Source organism: Sus scrofa, chromosome 4 (genome assembly GCF_000003025.6).
Source record: "Sus scrofa isolate TJ Tabasco breed Duroc chromosome 4, Sscrofa11.1, whole genome shotgun sequence".
NCBI classification, from domain to species: Eukaryota; Metazoa; Chordata; class Mammalia; order Artiodactyla; family Suidae; genus Sus; species Sus scrofa.
This window is the reverse complement of record NC_010446.5, coordinates 99,529,375-99,555,950: the sequence shown is the minus strand read 5'-3', so window position 1 is coordinate 99,555,950 and position 26,576 is coordinate 99,529,375. Positions and strand designations below refer to the sequence as shown.

At 38.0% G+C, this 26,576-nt stretch overlaps 1 protein-coding gene across 1 annotated transcript in view; it reads right to left on the bottom strand.

Moving 5' to 3' along the window:
- RNF115 (ring finger protein 115) overlaps nucleotides 1-26,576 on the bottom strand; it is an 84,775-nt gene that overhangs the window by 21,996 nt on the left and 36,203 nt on the right. Inside the window, exon 4 of the mRNA XM_003481472.4 lies at nucleotides 17,965-18,176. Within this exon, the coding sequence (XP_003481520.1) occupies nucleotides 17,965-18,176 (212 nt within the window). The remainder of the gene's footprint in view (nucleotides 1-17,964; nucleotides 18,177-26,576) is intronic.

The window sequence follows — 26,576 nt, the reverse complement described above, 5'->3', positions numbered from 1 at the left end:
CAAAGGCAGTGCTCAGAGAGAAGTTCATAGCAATACAGGCTTTCCTCAAAAAGGAAGAAAAATCTCAAACTGACAACTTAACCCACCATCTAAATGAATTAGAAAAAGAAGAACAAACAAAACCTAAAGTTAGCAGAGGAAGGAAATCATAAAGATCAGAGAAGAAATCAATAAAATAGAGATTCAAAAAAACAACAGAAAAAAATCAATAAAACCAAGAGCTGGTTCTTTGAAAAGGTAAACAAAATTGACAAAGCTCACCAAGCTCACCAAGGCTTGGCTCACCAAGAAGAGGAGAGAAAAAACTCAAATAAACAAAATAAAAAATAAAAAGGAGAAGTCACAACGGATACTGCAGAAATACAAAAAACCATGAGAGAATACTATGAACAATTATATGCTAACAAATTTGACAACCTAGAAGAAATGGACAACTTTCTAGAGACTTACGCCCTACCAAAACTGAATCAAGAAGAAAAAGATCAACTGAACAGATGGATTGCTAGAAATGAAATTGAACGTATCATAAAAACAATCCCTACAAATAAAAGTCCAGGACCAGAGGGTTTCACAAGCGAATTCTACCAAACATATAAAGAGGAACTTATACCCATCCTCCTTAAACTCTTCCAAAAGGTTGAAGAAGGAACACTCCCAAAGACATTCTATGATGCGAACATCACCCTAATACCAAAACCAAAGATACCATCAAAAAGAAAACTATAGGCCAATATCTTTGATGAATATAGATGCAAAAATTCTCAACAAAATTTTAGCCAACAAAATCCAACAACATATAAAAAAGATCATACACCACGACCAGGTGGGATGAATCCCACGTTGACAAGGATGGCTCAACATATGCACATCAATCGATAAATGCCATACAACACATTAACAAAAGAAAAGTGATCATCTCAATAGATGCAGAAAAAGCATTTGACAAAGTCCAGCATCCATTCATAATAAAAACTCTTACCAAAGTGGGTATAGAGGGAACATACCTGAACATAATAAAAGCCATTTATGAAAACCCACAGCAAATATAATACTCAATGGAGAAAAGCTGAAAGCCTTCCTGCTAAAATCTGGAACAAGACAAGGATGCCCACTCTCACTACTGTTATTCAACAGAGTACTTGGAAGTCCTAGCCACAGCAATCAGACAAACAAAAGAAATAAAAGGCATCAAAATAGGAAGAGAAGAGGTAAAACTATCACTATATGCAGATGACATGATACTATATATAGAAAACCCTAAGGACTCAACCCAAAAACTACTTGAACTGATCAACAAATTCAGCAAAGTAGCAGGATATAAGATTAACATTCAGAAATCAATTGCATTTCTGTATACTAACAACAAAATATTAGAAAAGGAATACAAAAATACAATACTTTTTAAAATTGCACCCCAAAAATTCAAATACCTGGGAATACACCTGACTAAGGGGGTGAAAGACTTATATGCTAAGAACTATAAAACATTAATTAAGGAAATTAAAGAGGATTCAAAGAAATGGAAAGATATTCCATGCTCCTGGGTTGGAAAAATGAATATTGTAAAAATGGCCATACTACCCAAAGCAATCTACAGATTCAATGCAATCCCTATCAAATTACCCAGGACATTTTTCACAGAACTACAACAAACAATCCACAAATTTATATGGAACTACAAAAGACCCAGAATTGCCAAAGCAATTCTGAGGAACAAAAATCAAGCAGGAGGCATAACTCTCCCAGATTTCAAGCAATATTACAAAGCCACAGTCATCAAGACAGTGTGGTACTGGTACCAAAACAGTCATACAGACCAATAGAACAGAATGGAGAACCCAGAAACAAACCCAGACACCTATGGTCAATTAATCTTCGACAAAGGTGGCAAGAATATATAATGGGGAAAAGATAGTCTTTTTAGCAAGCGGTGCTGGGAAAACTGGACATCTGCATGTAAATCAATGAAACTGAAATATACCCTTGTACCATGTGCAAAAATAAACTCTAAATGGCTGGAAGACTTAAATATAAGACAAGACACCATCAAAATCCTGGAAGAGAACACAGGCAAAACATTCTCTGACATCAACCTTACAAATGCTTTCTCAGGTCAGTCTCCCAAAGCAACAGAAATAAGAGCAAAAATAAACCAATGGGACCTGATCAAACTGACAAGCTTCTGCACAGCAAAGGAAACCAAAAAGAAAACAAAAAGACAACTTACAGAATGGGAGAAAATAGTTTCAAATGATGTAACTGACAAGGGCTCAATCTCTAAAATACACAAGCAACTTATACAACGCAACAGCAAAAAAGCCAACCACCCAATGGAAAAATGGGCAAAAGACCTGAATAGACATTTCTCCAAGGAAGAGATACAGATGGCCAACAAGCACACGAAAAAATACTCAACATCCCCGATTATTAGAGAAATGCAAGTCAAAACTACCACGAGATACCACTTCACACCAGGCAGAATGGCCATCATTCATAAGGCCACAAATAACAAATGCTGGAGGGGGTATGGAGAAAAGGGAACCCTTCTGAACTGTTGGTACAACCACTATGGAGAACAGTAAGGCGGTACCACAGAAAACGGTACATAGAACTACCATATGACCCAGCAATCCCACTCTTGGGCATATATCCAGACAGAACTTTCCTTGCAGAAGACGCATGCACCCGCATATTCATTGCGACACAATTCACAATAGCCAAGACATGGAAACAACCTCAATATCCATCGACGGATGATTGGATTAAGAAGATTTGGTATATATACACAATGGAACACTACTCAGCCATAAAAAAGAACAAAATAATGCCATTTGCAGCAACCGGGATGGAACTAGAGACTCTCATACTGAGTGAAATAAGTCAGAAAGAGAAAGACAAATACTGTATGATATCACCTATATCTAGAATCTAGTATATTGCACAAACAAACCTTTCCACAGACAAGAAAATCATGGACTTGGAGAATAGACTTATGGTTGCCAAGGGGGAGGGGGAGGGAGTGGGATGGATTGGGAGCTTGGGGTTAATGCAGATTATTGCCTTTGGGATCGATAAGCAATGAGGTCCTGCTGTGTAGCACTGGGAACTACATCTAGTCACTTATGATGGATCATAATAATGTGAGAAAAAAGAATGTGTAAATGTATGTATAACTGGGTCACTAGGCTGTACAGAAAAAAATTGACAGAACATTCTAAACCAGCTACAATTGAAAAAATTAAAATCATTACATAAAAAAATTTAAATAAAAACAAAGATCACTAAGTCAGCCGTACAATGAGACACCAACATCCAATGCTTTCACTGACATGTGGAATCTGAAAAAAGGACAGACTGAACTTCTTTGCAGAACAGATGCTGACTCACAGACATTGAAAAACTTATGGTCTCCGGAGGAGACAGTTTGGGAGGTGGGGGGATGTGCCTGGGCTGTGGGATGGAAATCCTGTGAAATCAGATTGTTATGATCATTATACAACTACAGATGTGATAAATTCATTTGAGTAATAAAAACTTAAAAAAAAGATCACTGACCACAGCTCATCGTAACAAATATAACAAAGAAAAAGTCTGAAATTTTACAAGAATAATGAAAATGTGATACAGAGATGTGAAGAGAACAAATGCTGTTGGAAAAATAGCGCAAGAGACTTGCTCGATGGGGAGTTGCCACAAACTTTCAATTTGTAAAAAAGCACAATAAACTGAAGTACAATAAAATGGAGTATGCTGTGGAGCTGACTCTCTGTATCCACAGGTTCAGCATCTGCAGATTCAACCAACCAAGGATTGAAATATCCGGGGGGGGGGAGGGTAATCTCCAGGAAGTTCCAAAAATCAAGACTTCAATTTGCTATGCACTGCCAACTACTTACATAGTATTTATAACTATTTACATAGCACTGTATTAAGCATTATAAGTCATTTAAAGATGATTTAAAGTATAGGAAAGATATGCATAGGTTATTTGCAAATACTATACCATTTTATATCAGGGACTCGAGAATCCTTAAATTTGGTTTCTATGAGGGATCTTGGAACCAATCCCCCTACAGATACTGAGAAATGACTATATAACAAGAAAAGAAAATTATCACACGCTTGAACCCACCATTAAGTAAATGGTAATAATAAAGTTTGAGCGAGACTCTAGTTCCTTGAAGCTCTAAAGTAGACCCTATACAAACGTTTGGAGTAGCTGGGGATGCCGGTGGATCAGCTGCTGATTCCCCTTTTATTGGCTACTTCCTCTCTGAAGTCAGATATCAGTTCCACCTCAGCCAGAATAGAGAGAGACTGCTCAGGGTGAGCCAATACGTGTATGAGCTGTTGTTAGGAGATTATCTTCACTTGATAATAGAGTATTTACACTGAAGTTTTTTTTTAAACAAAAAGCTTTTCTTATTAAAGTAATGGGTAGCTAAAATGGGGTAGGGTAAGAGGTATATGTATTTAATTTTAGCAACCCACAGAAGAGAAAAATCAATTCACAGGGTTTGGTGAGGAAAACACCTGCTAAGACCACGTAAGAGTATTCACTTAAGTCTCCAGAGCTGTATTTTCTCTAGGTTTTCCTCCTAACTCCTTTCTTAGGCTCCTCTACTTAATCCTATCTTCCAAACTTATAGTCAATGAGCTCAGTTTTCTGAACTCTTCTATTTTCCATCCTCTTTTAGCAATTTCATCCAGTTTCATAACTTTAAGTACCATATATATAGGCAACAACTTCCAGATTTATCTCCAGCCAAGACCTGCCTACTCAACACCACCACCTGAATGTGTAATAAGAACCTTAAACTTACTATGTTCCAAAACCGAACTCTTAGATCTTCTCCCCCAAACCTGTTCCCCCTGGTGTTCCCCAACTCAGCTGACAGTGGCTCCGTTTTCCTAGCTGTTCAGAATAAACACCTTTGTGTCATCCTTAATTCTTTCTGTTACACCTCATACCCAATCTTCCAGAAAATCATATCATGCGTATTGTCACACTTTACCTAGAGTCCAACTATTTTTTACTAACCATGATCCAAGTCACTGGCATCCCTACTTAGATTAATGCAATAGCCTCTAAAATGGTTTCCCTGCTTCTGTCTTTGCCCTGCCCCTCTTGTAAACATACACACACCTCTCGCCATTCTATCATCAACGGAGCAGTTAAAATGACCATTTTAAGATGTTAAGTTACACCATGTCATTTCTCTGTCCTAAACTTCCTACTGGATTTCCACTGCACTCAGAATAAAAGCCTTTGTAATAGCCTACCAGACTCTACATGATCTCATACTCACCCTCCCATCGCCACCCCCAGAAACTTCTCTGTGACCTCATCTCCTACTATTCCCTCACTTACTCTGCTCACATTGAACTCTCCTTGTTGGCACATTCCTAACTTATTCCCTCACTTTCTTTCTGTCTATTCAAAGAGCTTCTCAATAAGGCCTTTGCTAACTACACTTTTGAAACCTCCCCTTCTCCCACTCTCCCTTATCTCCCTTCCCTGCCTTTTTTTCCCATAGCATTTACTACCGTTTAACACTCTACTGACTTAATATGCTTGTCTACCTTCCCCAATTAGTACTTAAGTTCCACAAGAGAAATAATTTTTTACTGTTTTGTTCACTACGGTATGCCCACCTTCCTAAATGGCACAGGCAAAGTAATACACAAGTAAGAACATATTCTTTAAGAATGAAACCTTAAATGTCAAAAGAGGACCATACTAAAGTAAAAGATAGGCTTTAATGTAATAAATGCAAACTAAAGGGTGGCAATCTCTATGAAGTCAGGAAAGTATGAATGTATTAGTGTTGATCTAATACAAAGAAAAAGAACAAGTGACATATATAAATATTTTTCCACCCTAAAAAAAAAAATCCGTTAAGATAAAATATGAATAATTCCTACGCTTACGACAATCCAAGTGAAATTTCTCCTAAAAACTAGGCAATTTCCTTTGCTGATTCTATACATACCATCTGATTTCCTTTTATTTCTTGGTATCTGGGAAATTCAAAGACAGTATTTTAACAAGCAGAAATGAGTTTTCCAGTCACTATAGAATACCCCAAGTAAATTAATAAATTAGTCTTCTGACACAGATCAGATTCATTTAAGGTTACATAACTTTACTGAGTAACATCAAAAAAGAACCAAACAAACTGAGACATAAGCTATGAGCCATGGGCCTAGATGAGAAATTTCAACATTATAAAAAGAATTGAAGATGGCAGAGTAGAAGGAATGGAGCTCACCTTGTCTCATAAAAGCAACAAAATAACAACCAACTGCTGAACAACCTTCAACCAAATAGACTGCAAACCATCAAAAAAGAGATCCTACTCCGGAAGACAAAGATGAGGCCACATCAAGATGGTAGGAGGAATGATTACGTGATATAAGCAACCCCATACCCACTGGGTGGGCAGCCCACAAACTGGAAAGTAACTGTATCACAGAGACTCACCTATGGGAGTGAGAGTTCTGAGCCCCACGGCAGGTCCACAAGCCTGGAGATCTGGCATTGGGAGAAGGAGCCCTCGGAGCATTTGGCATTGAAGGCCACTGGGGATTGCACACAGGAGCTCCATGGGACTGATAGAAATGGAGACCCCATTCTTGAAAGGCGCATAGGGGCTTTCACGTGTACTGGGTCCCAGGGCAAAGCAAAGACTCCATAGGAATCTGGGTGAGAAATGACTGCAGTTCTTGGAGGATTTCCTGGGAATATAGGGGGTGATTGTGGCTTACTGTGGGGGAAGAACATTGGAGGCAAAGGTCTCAGAAACAGTCATTACCATGTGCTCTTCTAGATGTGGCCATTTTGGAAAAACCTGGCCCCACCCATCAGGGTTGAGAAGCCCCAGGCCAAACAATAATCCAGGTGGGATCACATCCCTCCCCATCAGCAAACAGGATGCCTAAAGACCCCCTACCCCAGGCACATAGTCACCTCTAATCTCACTCAGAGACAAAGCCCCACCCACCAGAGGGATAAGAATCTGCTCCACCTACCAGTGGACCAGCACCAGTTCCTCCCATCAGGAAGCCTACAGCAAGCCCCCCCGTATCAACTTTAGCCACAAGGGGGGCAAACATCAGAACCAAGAGAGGATACAACTCTATTGTCTGCAAAAAAGGACACCACACCAAAAATCCACAAGATGAAGAGGCAGAGAATTATGACTCAGATAAGGGAGCAAGAAAAACAGCTAAGTGATCTGGAAATTATCAACCTCCATGAAAGATACTTTAGACAAATGGTAGTAAAGATGATTGATGATCTTGGAAATAAACTAGAGGCAAAGACTGATAAATTAAAAGAAACACTGAGCAAAGAAATACAAGATTTAAGGATTAAACAAGTAGACATGCAAAATACAATAACCGAAATAAAAATTCATAAGAAGCAACCAATGGCAGAATACAGGAGGTAGAAGAATGAATTAGCAAGGTGGAGGACAGACTAGTGGAAATCACTTATGTGGAACAAAAGAGAGAAAAAAAAGACCGAAAAGAAATGAAGACAGTCTAAGAGAACTCGGGGACAACGCCAAATGCACCAACATCCATATTATAGGGGTGCCAGAAGGAGAAGAGAGAGAGAAAGGGCCAGAAAAAAAATCTGAAGAGATAGCAGTCAAAAACTTCCCTAACGTGGGAAACGAATCACCCACTCAAATCTGGGAAGCACAACAAATACCATGTAAAATAAACCCAAGGAGGAACACCCCAAGACACACACATGCTAATCAAACCAACCAAAAGACAAAATACTGAAAGCAGCTAGGGAAAAGAAACGCAAGGAAACCCCAATAAGGTCATCAGCAGATTTTTCAGCAGAAACTCTGCAGGCCAGAAGGGAGTGGCAAAATATATTTAAAGTGATGAAAAGAAAAAAATCTCCAACCAAGGCAAGGCTCTCATTCAGATTTGAAGGAGAAATCAAAAGCTTTACAGACAAGCAAAAGCTAAGAGATTTCAGTACCACTAAACCCACTTTAACAACAAATACTAAAGGAACTCTTCTAGGTGTAAGAGAAAAGGCCACAACTAGAAACTAAAATATTACAAAGCCTCACCAGTTAAGGCATACATATAGTAAAGGCAGGAAATCATCCACACACAAATATCCTACCAAAATCAGAAATCGTGAAAAGAGGAGGGTACAAATGCACGACACTAGAGATGCACTTGCAATTACAAGACCAACAACTTAAAACTATCTACAGACTCCTACATTAAAACTTCAGGGTAACTGCAAACCAAAAACCTACAATAGATACACAAATAAGAAAAAGCAATCCAAATACAGCACTAAAGATAGTCATCAAACCACAAGAGAACAAGAGAAGAAAAAAGAGCAACAAAAAAACAAATTCAACTAAATTCAAAACAGTTAATAAAATGGCAAAAAGAACATACTTATCGATAATTACCTTAAATGTAAATGGACTAAACGCCCCCAAACAAAAGACAAAGACTGGCTGAATGAACAGAAAACAAGACCCATATATATGCTATCTTCAAGAGACCCACTTCACTTCAAGGGACACATACAATTTGAAAGCGAAAGGATGGAAGAAAATATTCCATGCAAACAGGAATCAAAAGAAAGCTGGAGTAGCAATACTCGTATCAGACAAAATAGACCTTAAAATAAAGAATATTATAAGACAGAAAGAAGGATAGTACATAATAATCAAAGGATCAATCCAAGAAGAAGATATAACAATTGTAAATATATCTGCACCCAGTACAGGGTCACCTCAATAAAAGGCAAAACTGACAGTTAAAAGGAAAAATTGACAATAACACAATAATAGCACGGGACTTTAATACACCACTTACAGCAATGGACAGATCATCCAGACAGAAAATCAATAAGGATACACAGGCCCTAAATGACACATTAGACCAGATGGACTTAACAGATATTTATAGAACATTCCATCCAACACCATCAGAAGACACATTCTTTTCAAGCAGACACAGAACATTCTCTAGGATTGATCACATTCTGGGTCACAAATCAAGCCTTGGTAAACTTAAGAAAATTGAAATCACATCAAGCATCTTTTCTGACCACAACTAGAAATCAACAAGAAAAAAACTGCAAAAAACACAAACACATGGAGACTAAACAACAGGCTACTAAACAACCAATGGATCACTGAAAAACTCAAAGAGGAAATTAAAAAATACCTAGAAGTGTATCCCAAAACCTATGGGATATAGCAAAAGGAGTTCTAAGAGGGAAGTCTATAGCAATACGAGCTTACCACAAGAAACAAGAAAAAGCTCAAATAAACAACCAAATTTTACACCTAAAGCAACTAGTGAGAGAACAGACAAGACCTAAAGGTAACAGGATGAAAGAAATCATAAAGATCAGAGAATAAATAAATGAAATAGAAATGAAGAAAACCATAGGAAAAACTCAATAAAACTAAAACTGGTTCTTTGAAAAGATCAACAAAATTGATAAACCCTTAGCCAGACTCATCAAGAACGCAAATCAATAAAATTAGAAATGAAAAAGAAGTAACAACGGACATGACAGAAATACAAAGGATCACTAGAGACTACTACAAGCAAATATATGCCAATAAAATGGATGGCTTAGAAGAAATGGACAAATTCTTGGAAAAGTACAATCTTCCAAGACTAAACCAAGATGAAATAGAAAGACGAACGAATCATAAACACTGAAATTGAAACTGTGACTTAAAAACTTCCAACAAATATAAGTCCAAAACCAGATGGCTTCACAGGTGAATTCTATCAAACATTTAGAGAAGAGCTAATACCTATTCTTTTGAAACTATTTCAAAAAACTGCTGAGGAAGGAACACTCCCAAACTCACATGAAACCACCATCACCCTGATACCAAAACTAGACAAAGATATCATGCAAAAAAAGAGGAAATTATAGGCCAGTATCACTGATGAACATAAATGCAAAAATCCTCAACAGAATACTAGCAAACTGAATCCAACAATACATTAAAAGGATTGTACACCATGATCAAGTGGGATTTATCCTAGGGATGCGAGGATTTTCAATATTCACAAATCAGTCAGTGTGATACACCACATTAACAAAGTGAAGAATAAAAACCATATGATCTTCTCAATAGATGCAGAAAAAGCCTCAAAATTCAACACCCATTTCTGATAAAAACCCTCTGGAAAGTGGGCATAAAAAGAACCTACCTCAACATAATAAAGGCTATACATGACAAACCCAGACCTAACATCATTCTTAATAATGAAAAGCTGAAAGAATTCCCACAAAGATCAGGAACAAGACAAGGATATCGACTCTCACCACTACTGTTCAACATAGTTTTGGAAGTCGTAGCCAAAGCAGTCAGAGGAAAAAAAAAGAAATAAAAGGAGTCCAAGTTGGAAAGAAGTAAAACTATCACTGTTTGCAGATGACATGATACTATACCTAGTAAATCCTAAAGATGCTACCAGAAAACTGTTACAGCTCAACAATGAATTTGGTAAAGTTGCAGGATACAAAATTAATACACAGAAATCAGCTGCATTTCTTTTTTTTTTCTTTCTTTCTTTTTTTTTTTTCCTTCTTAGGGTTGCACTTGTGGCATATGGAGGTTCCCAGGCTAAAGGTGGAATCAGAGCTGCAGCTGCCAGCCTACATCAAAGCCATACCAATGCCAGAGCTGAGCCGCATGTGCAACCTACACCACAGCTCATGGCAACACCAGATCCTTAACCCAGTGAGTGAGGCCAGGGATCAAACCCACAACCTCATGGTTACTAGTCAGATTCATTTCCACAGCACTACAACAGGAACTTCTTGACTGTATAGCTATATGCTAACAATGAAAGATCAGAAAGAGAAATTAGGGAAATAATCCCATTTACCATTGCATCAAAAAGAATAAAATACCTAGGAATAAACCTACCTAGAGACAAAAGACCTGTACTATGAAAACTATAAGATGCTGATGAAAGAAATCAAAGATGACACAAATAAATGGAAAGATATACCATGCTCTTGGATGGAAGAATCAATATCATCAAAATGACTATACTACCCAAGGCAATCTACAGATGCAATGCAATCCCTATCAAATTACCAAGGACATTTTTCACAGAACTCGAACAATATATATTAAAGTTTGTTTGGAGGCACAAAAGACCCAGAATACCCAAAGCCATCCTGAGGGGAAAAAAAAAAAATCAAACTGGAGGAATCAGGCTCCCTGACTTCAGACTATACTACAAAGCTACAGTCGTCAAAACCATATGGCCCTGGCACAAAAACAGAAATATAGATCAGTGGAGCAGGATAGAAAGCCCAGAATTAAACCCATGCACCTACAGTCAACTAATAAGGAGGCAAGAATATACAATGGAGAAAAGATAGTCCCTTCAATAAGTGGTGCTGGGAAAACTGGACAGCTACATGTAAAAGAATGAAATTAGAACACTAACACCAAAATAAACTCAAAATGGATTAAAAACCTAAAGACCAGATATTATGAAACTCTTAAGAGGAAAACATAGGCCAAACACTCTCGGACATCAACCACAGTAATACCTTCTCAAGTCCACCTTCTAGAGTAATGACAATAAAAACAAAAATAAACAAATGGGACCCAAGTTTCTGCACAGCAAAGAAAACCCTAAACAAAATGAAAAGACAACCCACAGAGTGGGAGAAAATATTTGCAAATGAAGCAACTGACAAGGGATTCATCTCCAAAATTTATAAACACCTCCTGCAACTCAATATCAAAAAAGCAAACGACCCCATCAAGAAATGGGCAGAAGACCTAAACAGACAATTCTCCAAAGAAGACATACAGATGGACAAAAAAACAAACGAAAGGATGTTCAATATCACAAATTATTAGAGAAATACAAATCTAAACTACTATGAGGTACTACCTTACACCAGCCAGAATGACCATCATCAAAAAGTCTACAAAGAGGAAGTTCCCATTATGGCTCAGTGGGTTAAGATACCAACTAGTATCCATGAGGATGTGGGTTCGATCCCTGGCCTCACTCAGTGGGTTAAGGATCCATTGTTACTGTGAGCTTGGTGTAGGTCACAGGCAAGGCTCAGGTCCCACATTGCTTTGGCTGTGGTGTAGGCTAGCGACTGCAGCTCTGATTTGATCCCCAGCCTGGGAACGTCCATATGCCATGGGTGCCGGTCCTATAAAGGAAAAAAAAAAAAAGTCTACAAACAATAAATGCTGGAGAGGGTGTGAAGAAAAGGGAACCCTATTACACTATTGGTGGGAATGTAAATTGGTGTAACCACTATGGAAAAGAGTATGGAGAGTCCTCAAAAAACTAAAAACAGAATCACCATTTGATCCAGCAATCCTGCTCCTGGGCATCTATCCAGAGAAAAGCATGACTTGAAAAGATGTACTCCAATATTCATTGCAGCACTCTATACAATAGCCAAGACATAGAAACAACATAAATGCCCTTCAACAGAGGAGTGGATAAAGAAGATGTGGTATATATACACAATGGAATATTACTAAGCCATAAAAAGGAATGAAATAATGGCATTTGCAGCAACATGGATGGACCTAGAAATTATCATGCTAAATGAAATTAGGCAGTGAGACACCTACCTCATACGCTATCACTTACATGTAGAATCCAAAAAATGGATACAGTGAACTTCTCTGAAGAACAGATACTGACTCATAGACTTTGAAAAACTTATGGTTTCCAAAGGAGACAGAATAGAGGATGGGGAGATGGGCTGGGGGTTGGGATGGAAATGCTATAAAACTGAGTTGTGATGATTGCTGTAGAAGTATAAATGTAATAAAATCATTGAGTTAACAAAAAAAAGTATCAACTGTCCCCAAATTTATATTAGACCAATGCACTTCCAATCAAAATTCCAGTGGGATGGGAGAGAGGTCAGAAACTGACAAATTGCATTTAAAATTCATTTGGAAGGGTAAGAGAGGCACCCAAAAATTTTGAAAAGGAATAATAATGAAGAGGACTTTCACTAATAGATATCAGATCATACTATAAATTCACAGAAAGTAAATCAGTAAGGCATAGGAACACGCAAATAAAAATTAAACCATAATGAGAGAATGCAGACACAAATGAACATGAAAGAGTATATTAAAGGTAACATCTCAAATCATACAGATTATTCAATAAATGATACTGAAAATAACTATACACTCATAGAGGGTGGTGCTGGATCCTTAACTCAAAAAATGCACAAGAATAATACCACTCACTACCAGAGCTGTGGGCAAAAAAATACAAGCCAGGCCAGAAATCTTTCCTGGGAGTTAAGAGATGCACATATCCTCTGGGATGAAAGCTTTCTAACAGTCTTAAAAACTTGGAACTACCACCCGTCATCTCTTTTGACATCAGGATAACATACTGATTGACCATCTAGATCTATCTAAGGACATCTAAGTTACATCAGTGGTTCTCAATATTGCCCCCACACAGCAATTTAGAAATCCATGGAGATGGTTTTGCTAGTTACAATAAATGGAGTAGTACCATTCATATTTAGTAGCTAGGAAAGAGCAGTGCCAGTCACCCTGCAAGAACAGGAGTACAGCCGGGACCAACAAGAAACTGTCCTCCAACATGCATAATTCTTCAAAGTCCTCCCTGGACATTCACTTAGGGAACACGGTCTATAATTAACTGAGCCTAAACTCTATTCTACACATAAACACAAAGTATTTTAAACTTGGTTTTAATATATACTAAATTTTCTAGGAATTCAACTATTGTGAAAATCAAGGAAAAATTATTCATCCTTCCACTCCCAGCACTTTCCTAGGAACTATTGTGGAAAATCCTAACCCTAGCAATGCTGTTTGTGGTAGATAACAGGTCAATATTATACTCTTGCACTATCTGCCTTTGTAACTACCATGTTCTTTTTAAAAAATTATAGACATTTATTCCTTTAGTTGAAAAACCTATACAAATCATCAAAATACATGGTTTAAGATTTTTTTTTTTTTTGTCTTTTGTCTTTTGTCTTTTAGGGCCGCACCCGCAGCACATGGAGGTTCCTGGGCTAGGGGTCTATTCGGAGCTGTTGCTATTGGCCTGTGCCAGAGCCACAGCAATGCTAGATCCGAGCTGCGTCTGCGACCTACACCACGGCTCAGAGCAACGCTGGATCCTTAACCCAATGAGCAAGGCCAGGGATTGAACCCACAACCTCATGCCTAGGCAGAGAGTAGTACCCCCAGTCAAACTCAGAAATAAAGAAAAAGGATCAGGTTTGGAAAAAAAGAGTTGAGTTTCCATTTATGTGAATTTGCAGTATCTACAGAGCATCCAAATAGAAATATCTAACAAGAAGTCGTATATTCAAGATTTAAATTAGGGAGAGGAGTTCCCGTCATGGCACAGCAGAAACGAATCCGACTAGGAACCACAAAATTGCGGGTTCGATCCCTGGCCTCAGTCACTGGGTTAAGGATCCGGCGTTGCCATGACCTGTGGTGTAGGTCGCAGACATGGCTCGGATGTGGTGTTGCTATGGCTCTGGCATGGGCCAGCAGCAACAGCTCTGATTAGACCCTTAGTCTGGGAACCTCCATATGCCACGGGTGCAGCCCTAAAAAGATAAAAAAGAAAAAATAAAAACAAAAAACTTAGGAAGAAAGGTCAAAAAGAAACACACATTTGGGAGTCTCTATTACACAGGTAATTATTAGAACTGTGAGAGAACCTGAGAATGGTCAGAAAGAGCTTATAGTGCAGTAGTTCTCAACCAGAGACCATTTTGCTTCCCCAGGGGATATTTGGCAGTATCTGGAGACATTTTTGGTTGTTATAACTTGGGGAGGAAGGGGAGTGTTTACTGCATTCAGTAGGTAGAGGCCAGGGATGCTGCTAAACATCCTACAACTTGGAGGAGAGCCACACATAACAAAGAATTATCCAGCCAAAATGTCAATGGTCCCAAAGTTAAGAAACCTTGTTGAAGGGTAAGAGGAAAAGCAAAATAAAGGAAACACCTTAGGAGAACAAATATTTAGAAATAGTATTCACAAAAAGGAAAAGCCAAAAACTATGTAAATCAAGAAAATATACTATAACAGAAGTCAGAGAAACAGAGAATTTCAAAAGAAAAGAAAAAGACCAAAAGTGTTGAATTCAGTGAAGTGGACCCATACAACAAAGATTTTAAAGTACCCACTTGGTATGCAACTAGAATAGAAGGTCACCAGGGATTTTAGTGAGAAGAGGGCCAGACTATAATAGCACAGGAATAACGAGATGAGAAAGTACACAAAGTAAATGTTGACTCCTCTTGTGAAACCTTATAGAAAGGGGGAAGGAAATACCATTAGGCAGTAATTTAAACAGTGGTTCTCCACTCTGGCTACAATCAGAATAACCTGGAGAACTTTTAAAAATTACCAATGCTTAATATGATAATTTCTAGGTCCATCCATGTTGCTGCAAATGGCATTATTTCATTCTTTTTTGTGGCTGAGTAATTGTATACATATACCAACCACATCTTCAGTGTTCCTCTGTCAAGAGCTATGTAAGGTACCACCTTATCTTGGTTATTGTAAAGAGTGCTGCAGTGAACACTGGGGTGTGTGTATCTTTTCGAATTAGTTTTCTCCTTACATATGCCCAGATGTGGGACTGCTGGGTCATATGGTAGTTCTACATTTAGCTGTTTAAGGAACCTATAAATCTACTATACCCCAATTTAAAAAAAAAATTTTTGGAGTTCCAGTAGTGGCGCAGTGGTTAACGAATCTGACTAGGAGCCATAAGGCTGCAGGTTCAATCCCTGGCCTTGCTCAGTGGGATCCAGCGTTGCCGTGAGCTGTGGTGTAGGCCGGCGGCTACAGCTCCAATTAGACCCCTACCTAGCCTGGGAACCTCCATATGCCGTGGGAGCAGCCCTAGAAAAGGCAAAAAGACAAAAAAAAAAAAAAAAATTTTAAGTGTACCTGTGGCAGAAAAAAAAAACTACCCATGCATGGACCTCACTCAGAATAATTAAATCAGAATCCCTGGGGGCAGGGGCCCAAGTATCCGTACTTTTAAAAATATCCTCAGCAACATTAATGTTCAGCCAATATTAAAAACTACAGAGCAAAGGGGTTGGGGGTATAGGGAGACAATGGGGCAGGGAGAAGTAAAGGCATAAAAGGAGCAAGGAGAAGAAAATGAATGAAAAAAATCCCGGAAGAAATCAGTAAGGAATAGGTATATGGGCTGATGGAGCTGCTTTGGAAAAAACAAAAGGATACCCCATCTCAGGAGACTGGAAGGAAAAATAAACATTGATGTAGAAGAAGTTGGGCACAGGGTTTGGAGAGTTCATGCCCAAGGTCCCAATTTTTATAATGAAGAAAACAATAACCTGCTGAGAACCAGCTACTAGATAGGAAATCTGGAGAGTGAAATCTGGTGGTAACAGTTTAAAATATTTGCAGAGGGAAATGCAATTAAAAAACTAATAAAAAGTACTGATAGTTTGGCAGAGATTAAATGCCCTTTACCAGTTGCTGGGGCACCAATGGGCTCATTTATATGATTTTCCTCCAGCAGTATTTAGCCATCCCTGAGAGAAGGAGCGTGGAAAAGTGGACCATAGCACTGATCCAAAACTGGCAGGTTAGTGGATAGTAGGAGAAAAAAAAAAGAGCACAGGAGGTAAAAGTTTAGATGAACTATAATTAAGGAGTTCAACAACGGAGTCCAAATCAGGTAGTAAAGAGAAAGTAATCTACATGCTGTTGAACTGGCACAGCACATAGTGGATTTACCTCTAAGCACAGTAAGTTATTAAAAGTCTAAGATTTCATTGGCTTTTGTCCTAGACAATCCCATTAAATCTGATTTCCCATATCCCACAACTGCCCTAAGAAAGACTATCTGCAACTAACGCTGAAATTTATCAAACGTAAGATGAACAAATGGACAAATCAATGGATAGATATGATGAAGTAAGTATACTACAGTTAAATATTAACAGTAAAAGGTGGGGTACGCTCTAGAACAGCAGAGTCTGATAGGACTTTCATGATGGAAATGCTTATTACCAGTGCTATGAAATACGGTGTCTATCCACTATCTTTGGCTACTGAGCCCTTGAAAAGTGCAAGTGTGACTGATGCATTTTGAGTCTTATTAACTTTTAATAACTTAAATTGATATGACCACAGGTGACTAGTGGCTGCTCTATCAGATAGTGCAGCACTAGACTCATATATGCCTGGGTTCGAGTCCTAGATCCGCACTGATCCAAGTTACCTTACTTCTCTGAGTCTCAGTTTATGCTTATATAAAATGAGAATAGCAACAGCAGCTACTGTTTTATACAGATTAAATGAGATAAGCAGATAAAACATGAAGCACAATATGACAAACACTTAAAAAATTAATGTTTATTAGTCCTACTAAATGGGATCCATAAGATCTGTTTTACTCACCAGTGCATCCCTAGTATCTAGTACAAGTGTCCCAGCATAAAAGACACTCAATAAATATTTGTTGCATGAATGTTCTTGCAGTCACAAGACTCTATATTACTACTAAATTTCATATTAAGTCCATTGTCCCAATCTATTGAGGTCTTTTTGAATCCTAATATCATCCAGTGTATTTGATATCCTTTTCAGTATCTTTTGATAAACCTAACACCTATATATTAATCTGAAATAATAATAAAAATGTTAACCAGAGACCTATATCATTAGTTTTATCATCCTTCAGTTTATCATCATTCATAAACTGGTACTAGTTGAATAGAGACATTCAATTTGGCTTCATTTTCATTCTATATAAACCCATCTTGTCCACAAAGGCAGCAAGTATGAATACTTTATAAAGATTAGATTATGTCAATACGTCCTTCATTGAAATTACCCTTAAAAAGAACTTAAATAACAACTTTGTACTTACCTTTCAAAAGCTGGGGATCTATCAGGACGAGTACTTCCTCGAGATCTGTATCTCTGAGTCATTGACAGCCGCGGAGGCCGACTTGGTCCCCAGAAGTCAGTGTGAGTTTGGTGACCCCTCTCACTGGCTCTATTATCTTGGTCCAGTAGACTGCTACTTAGAAAGGGTCTAAAATCTTGGAAAAACATCGTGGGGTCCAAATGGTCCCAGAACTAGGAAAAAACAGAAATAAACCACATTACTAGTTTCAAGAAAAGATGAAAAAGGAAGAAGAAATATTGAAAATAGAGAGGAATAACTTTCAGTAGATCCAAATTAAAGAAGCATATGCTTCTCCAATTTCATAGAGGAGAAAAGAAAAGTCTTTCAAGTGCATGCATATGGAGGAAAATTTATATACCAAGAAACTTAATTTCCTTCAAACAGAAACAAGCCAGTGGCTGGACCCTTGACAGTGAGTTCATACTCACATGCCTCTGACCAGTTTTCCATACTCAAATTAAAAACATAAGCCAAAGGTGATCATGGACTTCCGTCCTAAGCAAAATCAATCACTTAGATCAACATTCCAACCTTGCGTTTTTGTCACAATGACATCTACATTTCCACTATAGAATAATGTAAAATTTAAATAAAATGGAGGTATTTATTACACACTCATAGGAAAAAAAAAAAAAAAAAAAAAAAGCATCACCATAGAACAAAGACAGAGATCTATAAAGTACTACTCTTGACTTATAGAAGGTACACCGAAAAGGGGCACTGTCAAAGCTATGCCAAAGCAGTGCAAAAATGTCTGATAAGACCACTCTGTTGTACACACTTTTTCTAATAGAGTGACGGTGGGGGTGTTAGGCTTGGCCAAGGAATCACTAAACACAGAGTAAATGGAAAAAAAAAAAAAAAAATCACCTCTGAAATCACTGAAATTTGATCTGTACATCAGGTGTTTCAAGAGTTTCATAAACTCTTATTCCACTCCATCCAATCAAATACACAATCCTGATCACATCCTAGTATTTCCATTTTGCTTCAAAGTGTAAATCAAACAGAAAAACTTATTATTTAATATAACTTAATAATAGGGACATAACATAGTCAGCACATGACCTTACATCTTAAAATGCTCATAGCTCCTCCACTCCAGACAGATCCTTTCTTTCAGAGACCCTACTAACAATAGCTTCCTCTAGAAACACTCAGAGGAAGGGTTAGCAGCCCAGTTGCATATTAAGCTGAGCTGATTCCAGACCATCTCTAGTCTCAATCTACTTTCCAATAACTTGTCAAATCAATTCTCTAAATTAAGGGACTTGTTTAGGTTTGTCAATAATGTTACCGTTTGCTAATTTTTTCCAGTTTTTAATTTGCTTGATTTTCAAAGATGTTTCCTTCTTTTTTAATTATAAAGGACACAATAAATGTTATTATCAAATGTAAGCAGAGAACATAAAATATAAAGTGCAATACAGCCTCCATTCACTCAGCTGTGATCAATCCCAACCCCTAATTCTAATGCTCCACCTAGAAGTTAAATTTGGTATGTAGAATTCCAGATCTTTTTTTTTTTTTTTTTTTTTTTGGAGAGGGAACTTTTTAATTTTGTTATTTACTCTTGTGTCTTTTTATTTTTTACTACTTTGTTGTTGTTTTGCTATACCGTGAGGTCACAGCTGTTATTCCACTAATAGAAACTGACTGGACAGAGACAGTAGTGAACAAACTATAATGACTAGAAATACACAGAGAAAGAAACAGTGAAAAGACTTAATTTACCTCTGAGAAATTATCCCCCCAAACAAATTCTGTATTAACAAGTGCAAAAACTAAACAAATAAACCCAAATCAAACGAAAGCAAATAAAAAACTCCAAACCTTAAAACACGGTGTATAAAATGATGTGAGAAATTTAAATCACTTTCCAGTCTCTCAGTCAATAATAAAAAGCTGTGATTGTATCCTTGTTTGGATTCAAGGCCCTCTTTTTAAGTTTTGCCCTAAGGGCCATGCACAAAGTAACAGGAGGGTCAGAACACACCGTTTGTGACATCTGATGGTAGCTGTGTTTTCACAGTGGCCAGGGCTGCAATGGTGACACTCCACCCTCTCCTATTCATCACTGGTGGAGTTTTAGAATTCTAGATCTTTTAATATCTGTGTGTATATACAACCAGGTTTTGTGTATACACACACACCCTCGTTCATTCACTCAGCAAATACTTGTTGAGCGTGTACTATGTGCCAATCACTTTCTAGGAACTGTGAGAATACAATAGGAGTTCCTGTGGTGGTGCAGTGGTTAATGAATCCGACTAGGAACCACGAGATTGCAGGTTTGATCCCTGGCCTTGCTCAGTGGGTTAAGGACCCAGCCTTGCCGTGAGCTGTGGTGAAGGTCGCAGACGCGGCTCGGATCCCACGTTGCTGTGGCTCTGGTGTAGACTGGCGGCCACAGCTCCAATTCAACCCCTAGCCTGGGAACCGCCATATGCCGCGGGAGCAGCCCTAGAAAAGACAGGAAAAAAAAAAAAAAAAGAATACAACAATGGACAAAATGTTTAAAAAAAGAAAAAAACCCAAAACCTGCGGCCTCATACTCTTGCCAACACTGTTTAAATTTTTTTTCATCCTAATATCCAATCTGAAGAGCAAAATATAATGTGCACATTAAAAATATCAATAATATTTCCTTAAATATTAGTGAAATAGCACCTTTTCAACTGCCATTTGTAGACTTATTTCCCTGAAAAGTGTTCTACAACACAAAGTTTTTCTTGACTCCAAAGTAAATGCAACATTTAAAGATTCAAAACTAAGGCGTTACCCTGTGGCTCAGTGGATTAAGGATCCAGTGTTGTTACTGCAGCGATTCAGGTCACTGCTGTGGTGCAGGTTTGATCCCTGGCTCAGGAACTTCCACAAGCCATGGGCACAGCAAAAAAAAAAAAAAAAAAAAAAAAAAAAAAAAAAAAAAAAAAGCCTCCAAAATATACTTGCCTTTAATAAGTGAATAAGTGTTTGCAGCCCCCTCCATGTGCTCTACCATCTATCTCACTTAGGTGACCTATAGGAAGAAATCTATGATTCTCTCGCTATATGAACACAGTTCTACAGCATTTGCTCACAGAAAGAAACTCTGAAAGCAATCATTATCTTGATTATAATTAATGTAAAGACTAAATATAAAAAACATTTTTGAAGTATAGCTGAATTACAATTGTGTTAAGTTTCTAGTATACAGCAAGATGATTCAGTTTTACATATATATATATATATATATATATACTTTTTCGAATTCTTTTCCATTATAGATTATAAGATAGTTAAATAAATTACAGTTCCCTGTGCTATACAGTATGACCCCGCTATTTATCTATTTTATATATAGTAGTGTTTACCCGTTAATCTCATAATCCTAATTTATCCCCCCCAACCTTTCCCCTTTGGTAACTATATTTGTTTTCTATTTCTATGAGTCTATTTGTTTTGAAAATAAGTTCATTTGTATTATTTTTTTAGATTCCACATGTAAATACTCTCATATATTTGTCTTTGACTTACTTCACTCAGTATGATAATCTCTAGGTTCATCAATGTTGCTGTAAATGGTATTATTTCATTCTTTTTTATGGCTGAGTAATACACTGTTGTGCATTTGGGTGTGTGTGTGGAGGGGTGTATATGTATATATATGTGTATATGTATATATATGTGTATATATACACACACACAAATATACGGGTGACCTCATTATCCACTCATTTGTTGATGGACATTTAGGTTGCTTCCATGCCTTCGTTATTTTAAATCACACAGCAATAAACACTGTGGCGCATATATCTTTTCCAATTAGAGTTTTCATATTTTCCAAATATATACCCACCAGTGGGATTGCTGAATCACATGGTAACTCCATTTTTAGTTTTTTAAGGAACTGCATACTGTTCTCCATAGTGACTGCACCAATTTACATTCCCACCAACCATGTAGGAGGGTTCCCTTTCTCCACTCCCTTTCCAGCATTAATTATTCGTAGAGCTTTTGATGACAGCCATTCTGATCAGTGTGAGATGATATCTCACTGTAGTTTTGATTTGCATTTCTCTAATAATTGGCAATGTTGAGCATCTTTTCATGTACCTGCTGGCCATCTGTACGTCTTCGTTGGATAAATATCTTACTGGAAGAAAAATCAAACTCAAAATATCAATAATCTGCATTGATAATTACATGAATTATTATATCTAACATATGTAACAATTCTGAAGGAACTCAAGCTTAAAAGCAGTTTCAACATCAGCATGAGACACTTTGCTCCTTAATTAGTGTAAACAAGTAGTAAGTCAATGTATTTGTCCCAAAATAATAATGCACATTGACCAAAGAGCACGCAAATTTATACCAAAATCAATACTAAGGATAAGAACACGGTCAGTCTGCGTCTGAGTAGACTCAGACAAGCATAAGAGAAAAAAAGCTCATACAACAAAAATAGGTATTCAAGACATGGCTTACAGAAATTTAAAATACATTAAAAGTTTAATAATAACTCTATTATAAAGTTCTGGGGTAGCAATTAAAAGAAATCACAGAAACAGTTCGACAAGTTTTGTCTTGAAAAACTGAAAATGTTACTAAACATTGAAAGTAAAAAGATGATGCCTGGAGTTCCCATTGTGACTCAGTGGTAATGAACCCAACTAGCATCCATGAGGACACAGGTTTGATCCCTGGCCTCATTCAGTGGGTTAAAGGATCTGGCATTGCCATGATCTGTGGTGTGGCTGTGGCTGTGGCTATGGCTATGGCTATGGCTGTGGCCGGGTCTAATTTGACCCCCTAGCCTAGGAACTTCTATATGCCTAGGGTACACCCATAAAAAGACAAAAAGATGATGCTTAAAAAACGATGTGGGCTAAAATATTCACATATTTCAATATAAAAAATGGACAATATCTTTCATTTAGCAAAATTTGCTATAAGCTAACCACAATCATATCAACACCCTTTAAAATATTATGGTCAGTTTCTCAGAAAGTTTAAAAAGTCACCATATGGCCCAGCAATTTCACTCCTAATTATATACTGAAGAGAAGTGAAAACATATGTTCACAGAAAAAAATTATACACAAACATTTATAGCAACATTATCAAAAACAGTTAAAAAGTATAAACATAGAGACAGGATTAAGATGGCGGAATAGAAGGACTGGAGCTCAACTTCTCTCCTAAAAACAACAAAATTCACACATAAAGACTAAGCACTCTTCACCAAAACGGACCAGAAACCTTAAAAGAGATATCCTACTCCAGAAGACAAAGAGGAGGCCACATCAAGAGGTAGGAGGGGCAATTTCATGATATAAACAACCCCATACCTCCTGGATGGGAAGCCCCACAGACTGGAAACTAACTGGTTCACAGAGACTCACTTACAGGAGTGAGCATTCTGAGCCCCACATCAAACTCTCACGTGTGGGGATCTGGCACAGGGAGAAAGAGCCCCTGGAGCACCTGGCATTAAAGGCCAGTGGAGCCTGTGCACAGGAGCTCACCAGACTAGGGAAAATAGAGACCCCATTCTTAAAAGGCGCACACATACGTTCACGGGTACTGGGTCCCAGGGCAAAGCAAAGTCTCCATGGGAATCTGAGTCAAACCTGACCGCAGTTCTTGGAGGACATCCTGGGAAAACAGGGGAGAATGTGTCTTGTGAGGGAAGGACACTGAAAGCAAAGCTCTCGGGAATATTCAGCAGCCTGCCTTGCTCTGGAGGTGGCCATTTTGGGAAAACCTGGCCCCACCCGTCAGCCAGCTGCTGAGAAGCCCCAGGGCAAACAACAACCCAGGTGGGATCACAGCCCTGCCCCTCAGTAAACAGGCTACCTAAAGACCCCTCAGGCACACAGCTGCCTCTAATCCCATCCAGAGACTAAGCCCCATCCACCAGAGGGATTAGAATTGGCTCCACCTACCAGTGCGCAGGCATCAGCCCCTCCCATGAGGAAGCCTACAGCAAGCCTCCCATACCGACTTCAGCCACAGGGGGGGCAGACATCAGAAGTACGAGAGGCTACAACTCTATTATCTGTAAGAAGGTCACCACACCAAAAACCTATAAAAATGAAAAGACAGAGGACTATAACTCAGATGAGGGAGAAAGGAAAAACCCCAGAAAATCAGCTAAGCCATGAGGAGATTCTCAGCCTCCAGGAAAAAGACTTTAGACTATTGGTGCTGAAGATGATGCAAGACATTGGAAATAAATGTCTGGAGGCAATGATGGATAACTTACAGGGAACACTGAGCAAAGAGATACGAGATATAAAACCTAAACAAGAAGAGATGCAAAATACAATACCTGAAATAAAAACTTCACTAGAAGCAGCTAACAGCAGAATACAGGAGGCAGAAGAACAAGTAAGTGAGGTGGAAGACAGAGTAGTGGAAATTGCGGAAATGGAACAGAAAAGAGAAAAAAGACTGAAAAGAAATGAAGAGAGTCTCAGAGAACTCTGGGACAATGTTAAACACACCAACATCCGTACTAAGGGGTGCCAGAAGGAGAAGAGACAGAGAGAAGGAGACAGAAAAAATATTCCAAGAGATACTAGCCGAAAATTTCCCTATCATGGGGAAGGAATCACTCACTCAAATCCAGGAAGCACAACGAGTACCACATAAAATAAACCCAAGGAGGAACACCCCGAGACACATATTAATCAAACTGACCAACTTTAAAGACAAAGAGAAAATCTTGAAAGCAGCTAGGGAAAAGAAACAAATCACATACAAGGGAACCCCGATAAGGCTACTGGCGCATTTTCAACAGAAACTCTGAAGGCCAGAAGGGAGTGGCATGATATACTTAACGTGTTGATAGGAAAGAACCTCCAAACAAGATTACTCTACCCACCAAGGCTCTCATTCAGATGTGAAGGAGAAATCAAAACCTTCACAGATAAGCAAAAGCTGAGAGAATTCAGCAACACTAAACCAGCCTTACAACAAATACGAAAGGAACTTCTTTAGGCAGAAAAGAACAAGAGAAGGAAAGAAAACAGAGCAGCAAAAGCAAATTCAAAGCAATGAATAAAATGGCAATAAGAACATACATATCAATAATTACCTTAAATGTTAATGGATTAAATGCCCCAATCAAAAGACACAGACTGGCTGAATGGATACGAAAACAAGACCCATATATATGCTGTCTCCAAGAGACCCACTTCACTTCAAGGGACACATACAAATTGAAAGGGAGAGGATGGAAAAAATATTTCACGCAAACGGGGATGAAAAGAAAGCTGGAGTGGCAATACTCATTATCAGACAAAATAGACTTTAAAATGAAGAATATTTTAAGGGACAAAGAAGGACATTACATAATGATCAAAGGATCAATCCAAGAAGATGATATAACAATTTTAAATATCTACACACCCAACACAGGTTCACCACAATATGTAAGGCAACTGCTAACGACCTTAAAGGACAATTTGACAATAACACCATAATAGTGGGGGACTTTAACACCCCACTTACAGCAATGGACAGATCAACCAGACAGAAAATCAATAAGGAAACACAGGCCCTGAATGACGCACTAAACCAGATGGCCTTAATAGATATTTATAGCACATTCCATCCAAAAGCAACAGAATACACATTCTTCTCAAGTGCACATGGAACATTCTCTAAGAGTGATCACATCCTGGGCTACAAATCCAACCTCGGTAAGTTTAAGAAAATTGAAATCGTATCAAGCATCTTTTCCAACCACAACGCCATACGACTGGAAATCAACAACAAGAAAAAAACTGCAAAAAACACAAACACGTGGAGATTAAACAACATGCTACTAAACAACAATGGATCACTGAAGAAATCAAAGAGCAAATTAAAAAATACCTGGCAGCAAATGACAACAAAGACACGACACGCCAAAACCTATGGGATGCAGCAAAGGCCATTCTAAGAGGAAAGTTTATAGCAATACAAGCCCACCTCAGGAAACAAGAACAAGCTCAAATCAACAAGCTATCTTTACATCTAAAGCAGCTCGAGAGAGAAGAACAGACAGGACCTAAAGGTAGTAGAAGGAAAGAAATCATAAAGATCAGAGCAGAAATCAATGAAATAGAAACAAAGAAAACCACAGAAAAGATCAATGAAACGAAAAGCTGGTGCTTTGAAAAGATCAACAAAATTGATAAACCCCTAGCCAGACTTAGCAAGCAAAAAAAAGAGAGGACTCAAATCAATAAAATTAGAAATGAAGAAGGAGAAATAACAACGGACATCACAGAAATACAAAGGATCATAAGAGACTACGATATGCAACTATACGCCAATAAAATGGAAAACCTAGAAGAAATGGACAAATTCTTAGAAAAGTACCATCTTCCAAGATGAATTAGAAAAGATGAATGGACCCATCACAAGAACTGAAACTGAAACTGTGATGAAAAAACTTCCAACAAACAAAGGTCCAGAACCAGATGGCTTCACAGGCAAATTCTATCAAACATTTAGAGAAGAGCTAACACCTCTCCTTCTGAAACTATTTCAAAAAATTGCAGAGGAAGGGATACTCCCAAATTCATTCTATG